This window comes from Nesoenas mayeri (genome assembly GCF_963082525.1).
Source record: "Nesoenas mayeri genome assembly, chromosome: 1".
Taxonomy (NCBI): domain Eukaryota; kingdom Metazoa; phylum Chordata; class Aves; order Columbiformes; family Columbidae; genus Nesoenas; species Nesoenas mayeri.
The window spans coordinates 57,900,760-57,914,108 of NC_137541.1; the positions used below are offsets into that span (position 1 = coordinate 57,900,760).

The window sequence follows — 13,349 nt, forward strand, 5'->3', positions numbered from 1 at the left end:
CTCTTTATTTTGAAAAGCCAAGTGATTTGCTCCATTAATAATTCTCCTGCTTGCATTTGTTGTTTCTTTTTGCCAGGAAGTCTGTCACCCAGCTAGACCTGGCTAACACCAAGAAAGCTCTGATTGTACCTGCTTTTGAGACCCTACGCTACCGCCTCTCCTTCCCCAAGTCAAAAGCAGAGCTGCTATCTATGCTGGACATGGGAACTCTCTTCACATTCAGGTAATGGAAAGTACTTTTGTTGAACCTGTGGTCATTATCTCTAAAGATTGGGGGTTTTTTTAATGTTCTTGTGAATGTTTGATTTTTTCTCTCTCACTCTCAGCTAGCTAGCTTCATTAAGAAAGCTATTGGAATTATTTTTCTCTTTTCATAGAGAGGCAGTGAACAGAAACGTATGTGGATATATTCCATCTGTAAATTCAGCATTTTATCTAGCATTATAGTCCTCTGCTAAAGGACTTCAGTTATTAAATTGCATTTGGTTTATTTTCATCATTTTTTATTGCGCTACAAAATCAAGTGCAACCATTACACTCATATGTGTGTAATTTGCTTTTTGGCTGCCAAATACTATCTGGATAGCTGTGTCCCTTACGTGACCAAAAATAATTTCTCTCTGCTCATTGGTTTGCTTCCTTACTAAGTTACTGAAAAAAGAACCACAGGCTTGTTGTCTTCTCTTTTAAAGTGTGAAACAGATTCTTAAATAGCTAGAGTTTCTCAATGCAGAGGTAAAACTGGGCTCTGACTAGAAGCTGAGAAGTGAAGAACACATAAATTTGGAGCTCTTCTCTGAAGCAGACTCCTTTTGTGGCTGTGAACAAGTCACTTCTATTATCTGCCAGACTCTTCTTCAGTTTTAAAAATGCAGCTACTAGGGGTAGACTGCCTCTTGGGTGTGTGTGGTAAGGTCTGATTAGCAGACATTTGTGCAGCATCACAGTGATGGGAAGAGTACGATATGGCCTTATGATATTGCACAGAGAGGGGGCTTAGGAGACCTGCATTCTCTTCCTGGCTCCGCTACTGCCCTGCTGGGAGGTGGTACGTGAATCAGTTCACTTTCTTATATCTCTGCTCTCCATCTCTGAAACGCAGGTAACAATGTTCACCTCTCCTCTTTATGGTATTTTGAGATCTAGAGATAAAAACCATGAAAAAAACTATGAAAGCGCAAGATATTATCCAGGGCCGATAGAGGTCTGTGTCTTCTTTCCCATCCTTCCTTTACTTAGAGCTTTCCTTGCACTTCTTCCATTCCCTGTATTACACACCTCTCATTGCAGTAGCCACCCTTCCCTCAAGAACCCACATGCACGTGTCAGAGCAGATAGCCCGTATGAGCCTGGAAAACAGGCTGATGCTACCTCTACCAGTGACTGCCTTGAAATAGAAACTTGAGGTCACTGAAGAGCCGTGCCTCTCTCTGGAAAGTTATTTGAGGATATTGATAGGGCAAGTGGCTTTCACTCTCCCATCATTCTTTCACAGTCAAAGCTATACAAATTAAGAAGAGATTTGTTGATAGAAAATAATTGTTTCTTCCATACTTGAACGAAAAAAAAAATCCTTCCACTGGAAAATAGCACCCTCAGGATTTTCAGGTGTTATATTCCACTGACAGTTAAATTTTGAGCTTCCACAGCAGTGGCCTTCCACTACAGATTCCATCTTCAAGCTATAGAGCACGTTGGCATGTTACATATACAGCCAGATTTGCAGATGCTTTCTCAAGTCTCGGTCAGGCAAAAATCTCTTTAACATCAGTGGGAGTTTTGCCAGAGCAAGGTTAAATAAGTGAATGACATGCGGTCCATAGCTGGTGTACATATTAATGTAGGACACGTTTTACAAATGCTTCCCCAGTTTGCTTTGGCTAATTTCATTGCTTACATCTATCAACAGCCACAAAGCACCTGTGACCTGGGCTGAAAATTTCCATCTTCAAGGTGCTTTAATAAGGCTGCAGCATGAGGCTGAGCGGGTGGGAGTGAGTGGGGAGGACGGCTGTGACAGTGATGGCTGCGAGCGCCTGCAGCATCCCCCGCCCCGGGTCCCTCACACCACATGGTAGATTACAATCTTTCCCTCACTGAAATTGCTTTTGTCACCTCTTTCCCAAATGGTGACCTTTTCTACTTTTGGGCGGCTGAGAATTAAAAAAGGGATCTCAATTACATCCCTCAGTCACCACTAGAAGAAAAGGGAAGACGTGAGCATTGATGAGCCGGCAAAGCATGCTGTGGGGAAACCCACCGCGGCAGTGGGTTGCTTTGTGCCAGCTCGGTAGCTTTGTTTGCAGGTGCCGGCTGTAACATCGCCACACAAGGATGTGTCTGCTCGGTGCTTGAGCAATAGCTGATGGATTACAAATGCTCTGCCAGTGCAGCTTTCAGGCTCAAGGAATGCCACAGCTAGTACTCTGTTTCCCCAAAAATAAGACTTACCTCGAAAATAAGCCCTAGCATGATTTTTCAGGATGCTTGAAATATAAGACCTACTCCAAAAATGAGCCCTAGTTACAGTTCATTAAAAAAGTCAATTTAAATAGTGTCCAGGAAGCTATAAATGTAAAAAAGTAATAAGTTTTGGAGGAAAAATTAATATAAGACCCTGTTTTATTTTGGGGAAAACAGAGTAGAGGATGCATAGTATTGAGAAAACATAACCAGCATACTGATTAACTAATCAATTGATTGCACCCACAATCTAGCAAAATGTTTTAAGCATCTGAGAACAGAACTAGGAAAGCTTTTCTTTCACCAAATCATCTTTCTCACTGGAACGGGAAGCTCTGAGAAAGCAGAGAGGAAGAACACTCTGAGAAGAAAAATTATTTCATTTTGCTAACTTTACCAAAGTTTACTATAGTTTTGGAATTTTATGTTAAATAAAAGCAATCAATAATGAAAGTAAGATGAAGCATTTGACCCAAACCAGGGGAATTTGTGCAGTTGTTTTCCGTGAACCGTGGGAAAGAAACTCATCATCATTTTACAGCGATCAAATTATTTAGCTTGGATTTGTCAAAATTGCCAACATAGTGAAAAATAAGTTGTTCACAGTTTCACAAAGTTCTCCTGGGAGTCAGTGGGATTGAGTGTGGCCTTAAAAATCAATGTCTATTTAAATCTTTAGTGAGAAGTGCCTGAGCAGGAAAATTAGATTTATTCATTTGTCCTGTAAGATGGAAGAAACTGTATCACCAACAGTAAAGTCTATTGCAATGACTTACTCTTTATGGTAGCTTCCTCATTATGAACATCCATAATGAAGTCTGCTTATCTTATTTTGCAGTACATTTCATGTGATGATCAGTGATTAGCCAAGACATAGCTCCAGCATGATATGTGTGTGTGCATATATATGTAGGTACAGATATATATGTAACCCTGAACTCACAATTCTTCTTTCCAGTAATTATTTCTTTATAATCAGTGTGTGCGCACCTTATTTCAGCATCCTGTACTCATTTTCTTCTCTGTCCTGACCTTATCCATCCTTTTCTCTTCCTCTTGCCCTCCACTCACATCAGTCACTTTGAAGAGACAGGTGTGATATTATTTTGTTCAGTACAATCAGGTCTGTTCCTTCCTTTCTGTTTTGTTTTGTCTCTCCAATCTCGCTTCCAATTTTCCCTTCATTGTGTTTTCTTCACATTTTCTTTTTTCCTCTTGGTCAGTTCTCCTGAGTCAGAGGATTTGTACCTGAGCTGGTAACTGCTTACACCGCTTTCCCCAAAAAAGATGGAAATAAATTGATGTTTTTATGGTTAGTGTTGTGTTTTCCCTCTGTTTAAATGAATGGGAAAGTGTTACTAGAAGAGCAGCCGCATTTGACTGCTTCTCTGCAGGGATCCCTCAATTAACCAAAGTTTATATGGGGCTTTGAAGATACAAATCACTTCATAAGTGTTTAGTAGTCATTATTATTATTATTATCATAATTAATTTCAAAATGCCGGAGGTAGGATGTTAGGAGAAACAGCATCCTCCACAATCCCATATCATTTTAAACCCCACATTGTGATTGTGCTTTTTTTCCAGCATAGATAGCTGCCTGTTAGTGACTGGGTAGGTTGCCAACTAATTTCCAAAAGAGATCAAGAGAGAGATAGACTTTTTGGAGATGATTCCAAAGGGCATTGAGGATTGTAAGCATCTTCGTGAATCTATCACTGGTTTCTAATACCCTCTAGAGAATTAATTCACTGACAGTTTTTTTAGTGTGGAAGGGCTTTGTTTTTGCAGGTCCCCAAGCCAGATATCTGAAAGTGGTGCAAGCTGATTACAGTTTAGAAATGCAGCTTTCAAAGGGCTGTATGTTACTTGGGACCTCAGTGCTATCCTAATAATTCTGTCCTCCTGCACCACCTCTGAACAAGGAGAGTCAGTGAAGCTGAACACTTCTCTGTTTTTCTGGTTACAAACCATACAGTCAAAATGGAAAGCCCTAAGTTGTGATTTTATGTCCCTGTTTTCAGCAGTGGCTTGCAATATTACAAGAATTTCTGGGATTGAAACATTACCTCAGGTCCTAATTCTGCAAATATATAATGCTCAAATCCCTTTAGGTGAGCACATGAGTCATCCCTGTGAATTCAATGTACCTTACATTACAAACTGGCAGGATGTTTGTTTTGCCCCTTCTGTTACACTTCTGAGAGCGCTGTAATACAGATGGCCTGCTATGCCTTTGTTTTGTTATTTAATCTATGAATCTGCAGAAAGAGCCTGTCTTATTGATTTTTGGAAAGGTGTAAGAAGAGTAAGTGGGCGAGAGAGTCATTGACCCTGGCACTAATGGGGTGGATTCAAGCTGTGCTTGGAAGAGACCTGCTGTGACCTTAACAAGATTACTGAAGTATAAAAGGATCTTTTCCTGTAAATCAAATTGATTACCTTACTCAGGATCACATGGGTACTCCCCACAATGTAGAAAGTACAGAAGAAAGCCTTTATGTAATATTTTACTTATTAATTTAATTATGCTCTTTGGCTCCTGCCATAGTAATAACAGTAATTAATAAAACAGAACATCTTTCCAGAGCTGCAGGTGTCTCTCATACGAATTATAAAAAAAAAGAGATCGTGAATATCACTGTGAGGTAAAAATAGCTGATTTTAGGGACCTTATCTGAGCTACAGAATTTCACACTGATTTTAGAGCACTTGGTTGCCAGGAACGAGATACAGCACTTTGTAGTGCAGATGAACTGTGTACTTTGTAATTGTTTCTCACATTAACGTTAGGTAGTGTTTTCACACTATCCTACACCAGCTAGATGTCTTTAAGCATTGAGCGCAGAGAGGCCCTGCGAAGTGTGCTGGAAACAGTCCTAGAAATTGCCTCTGTTACGTCCTGAAAATGATGATGTGAACTGCAAGCTAATGTCCTTATTTTTGAGCGTTTCGCCTAACAAGTAACATTTTGTTCCCTCGCCAGGATGCGTTCTATCTAATTGCCTCTCCACGTCTGTGCCATTTATGTCTGTTTAAGGTATCACGTCTGGACGAAAGGGCACGCGCCAACCAACTTTGCCAAGTGGCGAACAGCCACCACTCCCTACCGCGTCGAGTGGGAAGCAGACTTTGAGCCATACGTTGTCGTGAGGAAGGACTGCCCGGAGTACGACAGGCGGTTTGTTGGGTTTGGCTGGAACAAAGTAGCTCACATCATGGAGCTGGATGCACAGGTGAGGAGATAACGCCTTCATGTCTCACCCCGGGGCTGGGCAGCAGGGTTGTTAAATGAAATCTGTGTTCTGTTAGAAAGGCTTCAGAGCTCATCCGGCCTTACTGGGCTCTTTAATGAGTGCTTCTTGAGTTGGGAACACTTAGTTTACTACTTCTCAAGCATTAAAAGGAGAACTGAGTCTGAGTAAATTTGTCAGTGCTGAGAGCACTGTTGTCTCGTAGTGGCACAATCACCACACTGCCCACCTCTTGCCCAGGTGTGTTCAAGCGCTGCAGCACTTGTTGCCAGTCACCTACTACTAAGGAATCTCTAGACCTCACTAACTAGAAGTTTTTCAGTTAAATAGAGGTTGCTGAACCCCAAATGCTAATTTAGAATTCAGAAAGCAATCTTAAGCTGAATCCAAGGCAGGCATCTTAAATATATGGCCTGGATTTACAGTGCAGCTCTGCAGAGGCAAGGACTTTACATTTCCAAAGTCTGGCTGTGGGGCAGACTCCAGAGGATCCAGGCACTTGGTCCTTGGGCTGCCTGCCTCTTGGATCTGTGACTTGGGATGGAGATGCTGGGCAGACTGTGCAAGAATTAGGATTCAGAGAGAGCTTGAGAGACCCAGACGGACAGTAGAACTCTCAGAGCTACCAAGGCTCCTACCACCAACCTAGATCTTAGAGACTGGCAGTGGCTGTGGCTCCATGGTGCCTTGGTGCTGCTGCTCACTGAAATGGCAGGGCTTGCATCTCTGCTGTTCTTGGATGTGAAGCTAACTGTGCTAATCAGCATGGTCTAGGTCATGGCATTTCTTTTTATTTTGAGGTCTGGGGTTAGTTCTAGTTTGGTTTCATCTCCAGTTTTTGAACTAGTAGCATTTCAAGCTGACCAAAATCTTTACTGTTTGGTCATCTGTGTCCTCCTGTGCTAGCTTCTGCTATGGATATAGCTGATCCTTCTCTGCCCACGACCGACCAGTTTATGTGAAGCAGAGTAGCACAAGGCATGCAGCAAGTTACTGGGACTTTGTGTCTCTGGGATGTGGGCTACAGTGTATTTGTGTGCAGGCACATACCTGGGAGGGTTATTGGAGGGTTATTTTCTGCTTCTGCTTACAAAACCACATGGTCACCTTGGCTGGCCAACACTTGCCCTCTGCGGAATGGCATTCCCAACAAATTTATACCTATTTAAGTTGAGAAAAAAATTACTACAGACTAGAAAAAAAAAATATCCCTTATATTATTGTTAATAATAATACATTGCTATAGCACTTTAATTTTCCAATGAACTTTCCAAGCACCAATCAATAAGTTGTGGAGAGTGCCAGTGTGATAATTTATTATTTGTTAATCTGAGTAACAAGGCTTATGTTCCCACTGGCAGGTCTCATCTAGCACTCATGATTTAATTCTTCTATTAGAAACATTTGCTGAGCATACAGACTCACAAATGGGAAATGGGAACATTTTTCAAGTTTTATCAGAGCGCAGATATTTTGGTTGGACAATGAGTTCGAACTAACTCTGTGAAAATGTTTTTCTTACTCTTCCAGCCTTAAAAACATTCTCACATTGAGCCGAAGTTTCATTTTCATTTGTAGCAACATGAGTATGGACCATTTCTCCCAGAAAATCAGCCTGGAGGGGATGTGGGATCACACAGCTACCTCCCCTGTGACATTACTCTGCTTTGTGGTGTCCACAGATCAGGTTGCTGCCAGCTGCTTGGCTGGCTTCATTATCAGCAGCTTCTCAATTGAATTATTTCACTGCTCCTCACAACTACAGCATCCATCGAGAGAACTGTTGCAGGCTCCTTACCAAGGGCCTGTGCCACTACCATCCTTCAGAGCAGCACACAGTGTGGAGATAATAATCGTTATTATTCTGGGGACATGCAGATGTCCACTGGGCTGGATCATGTACAAATACATAGATAATGACAGTCTCCATCTGAAGAATTTATAACCTGCAAGGTAGGGACAGAGGTTCCTGCAAGTGCATTGGTTTCTCAGCAGACCTTTACTTATAGTAGATGTGGGCCATTAGGAAAGCTTTCCCTGCTCTCCCAGTCTCTGTGGAACTAGACTGTGAGCAATCCTTTTTTCCGAGACCACAGCCCAGCATCTTTCAAAGGGGCTTATTAGCAGCAGCTTGGTAAGGTTTTGGAAGGCTTTATTTGCCTGAAGACCTTTCGGAGGTATGGGAGCAACACGGTGCTGAACAGTTTACACTGCAGAGCATAGATGGTCCCTGACCTGCAGGATTACAGACTCGAGCTGCAGAGAACAAAGAAGAGATTGTATGAGGGGGATGTATCTTCCTCTGCAGCTTCAGCCTTTAGTTTTAAGGTCCACCAAGACACATTTTGTAGTTTGTAGTTTATCGGCTCTTCTCAATCCATCATGCCAGCCTTTGGTTTTGCATTTTGTTGCCTATTAGTTCTAAGTCTCTTCCAGCAGTTCAGATTATTTTGCTTTTGCTGTACATTTGTCACCCCAAACAGAAGATCAGAGGGGCACATTCCCTTATATGACAGCACTGTAATTCGGCACTAAGATTTACCACTTCAGCACTGTACAGCAGGGAACATGTATTCCCATAATGAGAAGGGAGGAGCCATACAGCTCCATCTGCACCCAGCTGGCCAACACATCCTCCTGTTTTGTAGGTGTCTCCGGGACCACACTGCAGCCTCAGCTGTACCTGGGGCTCACCGATACCACTGCTTGAGTTAGGAAATGGATCCACATTGCATTCTGCTCACTTCTTTCCATTTTGTTTGGGCTTCATTTTGGGCTGTGTTGCCCAAACACTTGGTTTCTGCTAGCACCATAACCCAGAAGTTTTCAGTATTTTCCAGGCTGATCATATCTTGTTAGGTGAGGAAAGATCTATAGGTGAAACACTCACGTTTATTAGCACAAGTGTGTTCTCTCCCATAAATCTCCCTAACAAAATGGTGTTGAAATACTCTGCCTCTGTGCTGCAGATACTCTGTGTCTCTGCACAGACTCCTAAATCTAAAAGTGACTGGACTTTCCAAACCATGGGAAGTTGTGCAGCATTTCTTTTAAAGCCAGCATGCTCTGTGGCTATTCCTTCCCTGCCCACTGTCTTCTGCGGGGATGGTTAATGAGTCAATACAGCAACAACTGTAAGCTGAAACTGTGTGAAGACAATAGGAAATTTGCCTGTGGAGTCTTTGAAGTTTCTTTGTCGTTTGCATCCCATACAAGTAATATTATTTGAAGTTTCATGTGAAAAAAAGAGTTAGTGTCCTAGTAGTTTGCTTGGCTGCAGATAACTGAGGTCCACATCCCTTTTCTGCCTAGTTCCTTGCAGAAGCAGTTATCTGGTTCTTGCACATCCTACACTAGTGACCTTCCAGCTTGTCTAAGAATCAGTCTTTGTCTAATGTTTTTGCTCTAGTGATCACATATTTAATTATAAAAATGGAACAAATCTCACAGGAATCAAGGAGACTTAAATGAAGCATCATTTTAAACAACAAAAATTGTCAAAGAACCTTGTCAGATATAAATAAAGAGAACTAGTGAGATAGTTTTAGAGGAGAGGAGGAATTAGCACAGTATCTCATACTTTCTGAAGGAGAACTTAATTTGCATAAAACCTTCTGAAAACATATGGAATTAGGTCCGTTTTCACACATCGCCCATAAAGGATACCATATTCTCCCCTCATTTCAGGTTTATAAATAGTTTTGGACAGTTTTGTCGCTGTGAGTATCTTAGTATACAGGCAAAGCAGGGCATGTGGTGCAACGGATGCCTTTGTAAAGATAGCTTATTCCAGTAACCCAAGCAAGATAAATTGGAGGAGCAAAAAGATGCATTTGCGTGGATACATGAGACTCATGCTGTGTGCAGTCACAGCTGTACTGCAAACATGGCTTCAGGTATGCCTTTTGTACTGTTGCCCCATCAGTTGGCTTATATGGAGTAAAGAGATATGGATATTAGGAAAACTTTCTTCACTAAAAGGGTTGTCAGGCATTGGAACAGGCTGCACAGGGAAGTGGTTGAATCACCATTCCTGGAGGTGTGAGAAAGACACGTAGATGAGGTTCTTAGGGACATGGTGTAGTGGTGGCAGTGTTTGGTTAATAGTTGATGATCTTGAGGGTCTTTTCCAACCAAACTGATTCTATGACTCTAAAACATTCTAAAAGGGAAAGCTGATCTTTCATAAAACCAAGAAAAAGCAACTTTATTAAAAGAAGGCCTCTTTGGCATATCTGTATGGGTTTGTTGGTTTTGAGACCCTCACTGCACCATCACACAATGGGGCATGTTTGACTGCAGAGATGCGGGCGAGATGCATTGCCAGAGGGCTCGGGAACACCCTCACAGCCGCTCTCTTTCTCCCCCAGGAATACGAGTTCACGGTGCTGCCCAACGCCTACATGATCCACATGCCGCACGCCCCCAGCTTCGACATCACCAAGTTTCGCTCCAACAAGCAATACCGCATCTGTCTCAAGACCCTGAAGGAGGAATTCCAGCAGGATATGTCGCGCCACTACGGCTTCGCAGCCCTCAAGTATCTCACGGCAGAGAACAACAGCTAGCACAGCGGAGCCCGTGCGCGGGACACAGGGACAGCAGAGGGAGGAGCTGCTCAACCTTGGGGGTCTCGTCTTCAAATTTCGAACTGAGAAATACTTTCTGTTTTTATATCGTACCCAGCAGTTCGAACAGTAGGAATTTGAAGTGACGTGTCTTCAGACCATGCCCGTTCCTCCCTTCCCTGAGTACCCCAGGCCTTTCAGCTTTAGCATTCGTGAGGCATCAGGGAGAGGAGCCGGCCACGTGCCCGCCATGCTGCCGGAGATGGAGACCGGGCAGGGGCTGGGAATGCGCTCTGCTCACCCAACTGCAGAGCAAAGACAGACCTTCAGGATATAGGATTTCGTGTTGCTATTTAATAATTTGACATGCTTTTTATCTGTAAAGGAAGATCTTCGGGTCGCTGTCCTGTGAATTTCAAATCTGCACTACTCTAAAAGGGAACTTTCACCTGTGACGTTCCACAGGGGCCCTATTAACATGGATGACCTTGTTAATGCAGGATGAGCCAAAGGTCTGAATTAGGCTTGAAAATGAAGGGGACGCTTATACAATACTGCACTCGAGAGAAGGTGTGTTACTGGTTTAGGTGTGTACATGACACCGGTTGGTCTTTTATTCTCAAAATAGTTGTTTTATCAGGAATTTCCCCTATACCCCACCCTGCCTTTTCCCCAGTCCTAAATGCTGCTCCTTTCCTTGCCAAGGAAATGTCTCCCTTGTGTTTCTTTCCCATCTTCAGTTCTGGCGGTCCAGTAACAAAGATCAGCAGCTCTGCCAGAAAGTGAACAAAACTTGTCGGTATAAGGTCTGTTTTCACCAGAGCATCTTGTTCATGTGTGTCTCTTAAAATAAAGGGCCTGGCTGTAACTCTCTATCTTTTTTAGGCAAGAATTGGATTTTGCCTATAAGGCACGTTGTACAGGGGGATGCTAATTTGTAGGCTCCTTTCAGAGCGTGCCCATCCATGAAGGCACTGGCCCTTGGGCTTTAAGCGGACTTCTTTGCTGAACAGGGATTGTAGACATGGCAACTAGTAGCCTTAGTGCTCACCTGCTGCAAGGTCTCAGAACTACTTCGTTAAAGGAGTTTCTAATTAAAAGGAGCAGAACTGTTAGGAATAAACTCCCTATTCGAGGGGGAAAAAAGAATGTGTTGGGAATCTGAGTGTGAGTGTTTGCTTGAACGTGGGCTGGTCAAGTTCACAGCTTCAGCACACACAGGAGTGTGCTGGAAGGCAGACAGGAAACCTAACAAGCAAAATGCAGAAGACAAGACACTGGACTTTTTACCGTTTTCTTTATTCTTCAGTATTAATGTTGTGTTTACATGGGATGAAGAGATGAGATTTAAGTGCACTACCCCTTGCAGGGCTATCTGTAATTTCTGTTGCAATGTTAGTAGAGAAAGCGGAAACAACTCAGTGAGAAATGCATCTGTCTCCCTACCCCAGATCCCCATTCAACCCCTTGTACCACTGCCTGAGTTGGGAAATGGATGCACATTGCGTTCTGCTCACCTTTTTTCCATTTTGTTTTTCAGCCGTTGGACCTTCTACTTTTCTCCCCACCTCATCCCTCTAGAGCTTGGTTTTATTTCTAGTCTGACATTTTGTGAGAGCTTTCTGCTACGGTGGAAACCACGTGGTTAAACCAGACATTTAAACTACAAATATCAGTTCATCATGCTGTGTATATTTAAGAAAAGCCAAAAAAGGCAACATCTTTAACAAGAAATAAAAAGGGGCGGGAGGCTCTGTGTCATTTTTACTTTTTCCCCTGGGAGCGTTGGCTGCATAAGAATATATCACTGCATAATTTTCAAAGTGCTGTTCTTCTGTTCTTAATGGCTTTATGTAAAGATTTACATAAAAAGTTGGAAAGAGCTGGGAAGAAGTGAAATGGGTTCTCAGTCCTAGCTAAGGTATATTAAAAAAATCTTGATTCCCCAAGTCCCGTATTCCTCACCATTAAGGGCCCAGGACAGTGTGCGTATTTAGAATGAAAAGAACCCTGCAGCACGGAGTCCTGGTGATTAGCTAATGTGCAGAAAGGTGTCAAAGCTGATCCTAAGAGAGGCTAACACTGGTTGTACCTCCATAAAATCTCCAGTCGGAGCTTCAGTGTGGCCACCATTATGTCTCATATGTGTTAAAAACTTTCATCTCCAGGTGTATATTTCTCCTTGGCTTAACAGTGTTGCCCAGGGATGGGCTACATTGCCCTGCAGTAGCGTAACCTGTAGCACGGACCTGGAAGTTGTTCGGGTGTGTCATTGTCAACATGGGCATTATTCTCTCCTCGGTGGCCATGAGATGTGGTGGGGGGCAGGGGGGGAATCATTTGCGACTTGCCTGTCTGCACAGCAAGTCATGGGACCTCCTGGGTAGGCTTAGGTGTGCTGGCTGGTGTCACCAGCTCAAAGATGGTAGTAAGTTCAAAGAGCCCCTTTTTTTCCCTTGTAGACACTGTACTGACTTGTGTCTCTCATGTCATGTTTGCCTATGTGCTTCATAATTTGGGAGGTGGGGAGCTTGGGTTTTTTTTAACACATTTCAGCCAATTTACGTGATAGCAGATGAAGATCACATACCTGTCTGTGACTGCCAGGGCTGCTCCAACACCATGAAAAAAACAAGAACAAAAATCCCCAACTCAGTTATAACACTGTCTTCCAGTCCTCTGCTGTAGTAGGTATTTGCTAGCAACTTTGTTACTTAATTCTCAGTTTTCTCCTGAAGTCTTCAAGAAATATCAGACCAAACCAGTGACTTAATGCCTTTGATTTATTGATTTGTTCCATCAACTTCTCTCTTGAGTCTTCAGCCTATGACCTCTCCTTATCTTTGATATTTGGAAAGTGTGAGTTTCTCATTTAGATATCACTCCAGCACCCTATCTGGTGAAGACTGATGCAAATAAATCATTTAGTTTCTTGGCAATGTCCTTATTGTCTTTAATTGTTTCTTCTATTTACGGTTTGGGGTGGTATACCGGTTATCTCCGGTTTTCTGCTTTTGGTGTACTGAGCAAATGTGTACTTGCAGTTTTAACTTCCTACTATTTG

At 42.7% G+C, this 13,349-nt stretch overlaps 1 protein-coding gene across 3 annotated transcripts in view; it reads left to right on the forward strand.

The window, feature by feature from the left end:
• LARGE1 (LARGE xylosyl- and glucuronyltransferase 1) overlaps window positions 1–10,285 on the forward strand; it is a gene marked incomplete at both ends in the record, with an annotated part of 199,152 nt that extends 188,867 nt beyond the window's left edge. For 2 of the 3 annotated variants that reach the window (XM_080359314.1, XM_080359316.1), the window contains 3 exons: window positions 77–223; window positions 5,504–5,699; window positions 10,088–10,285. In XM_080359314.1, the coding sequence (XP_080215440.1) occupies window positions 77–223; window positions 5,504–5,699; window positions 10,088–10,285 (541 nt within the window). The remainder of the gene's footprint in view (window positions 1–76; window positions 224–5,503; window positions 5,700–10,087) is intronic. The other variant, XM_080359315.1, reaches the window with a different exon arrangement.
• Window positions 10,286–13,349: the final 3,064 nt, after the last annotated feature.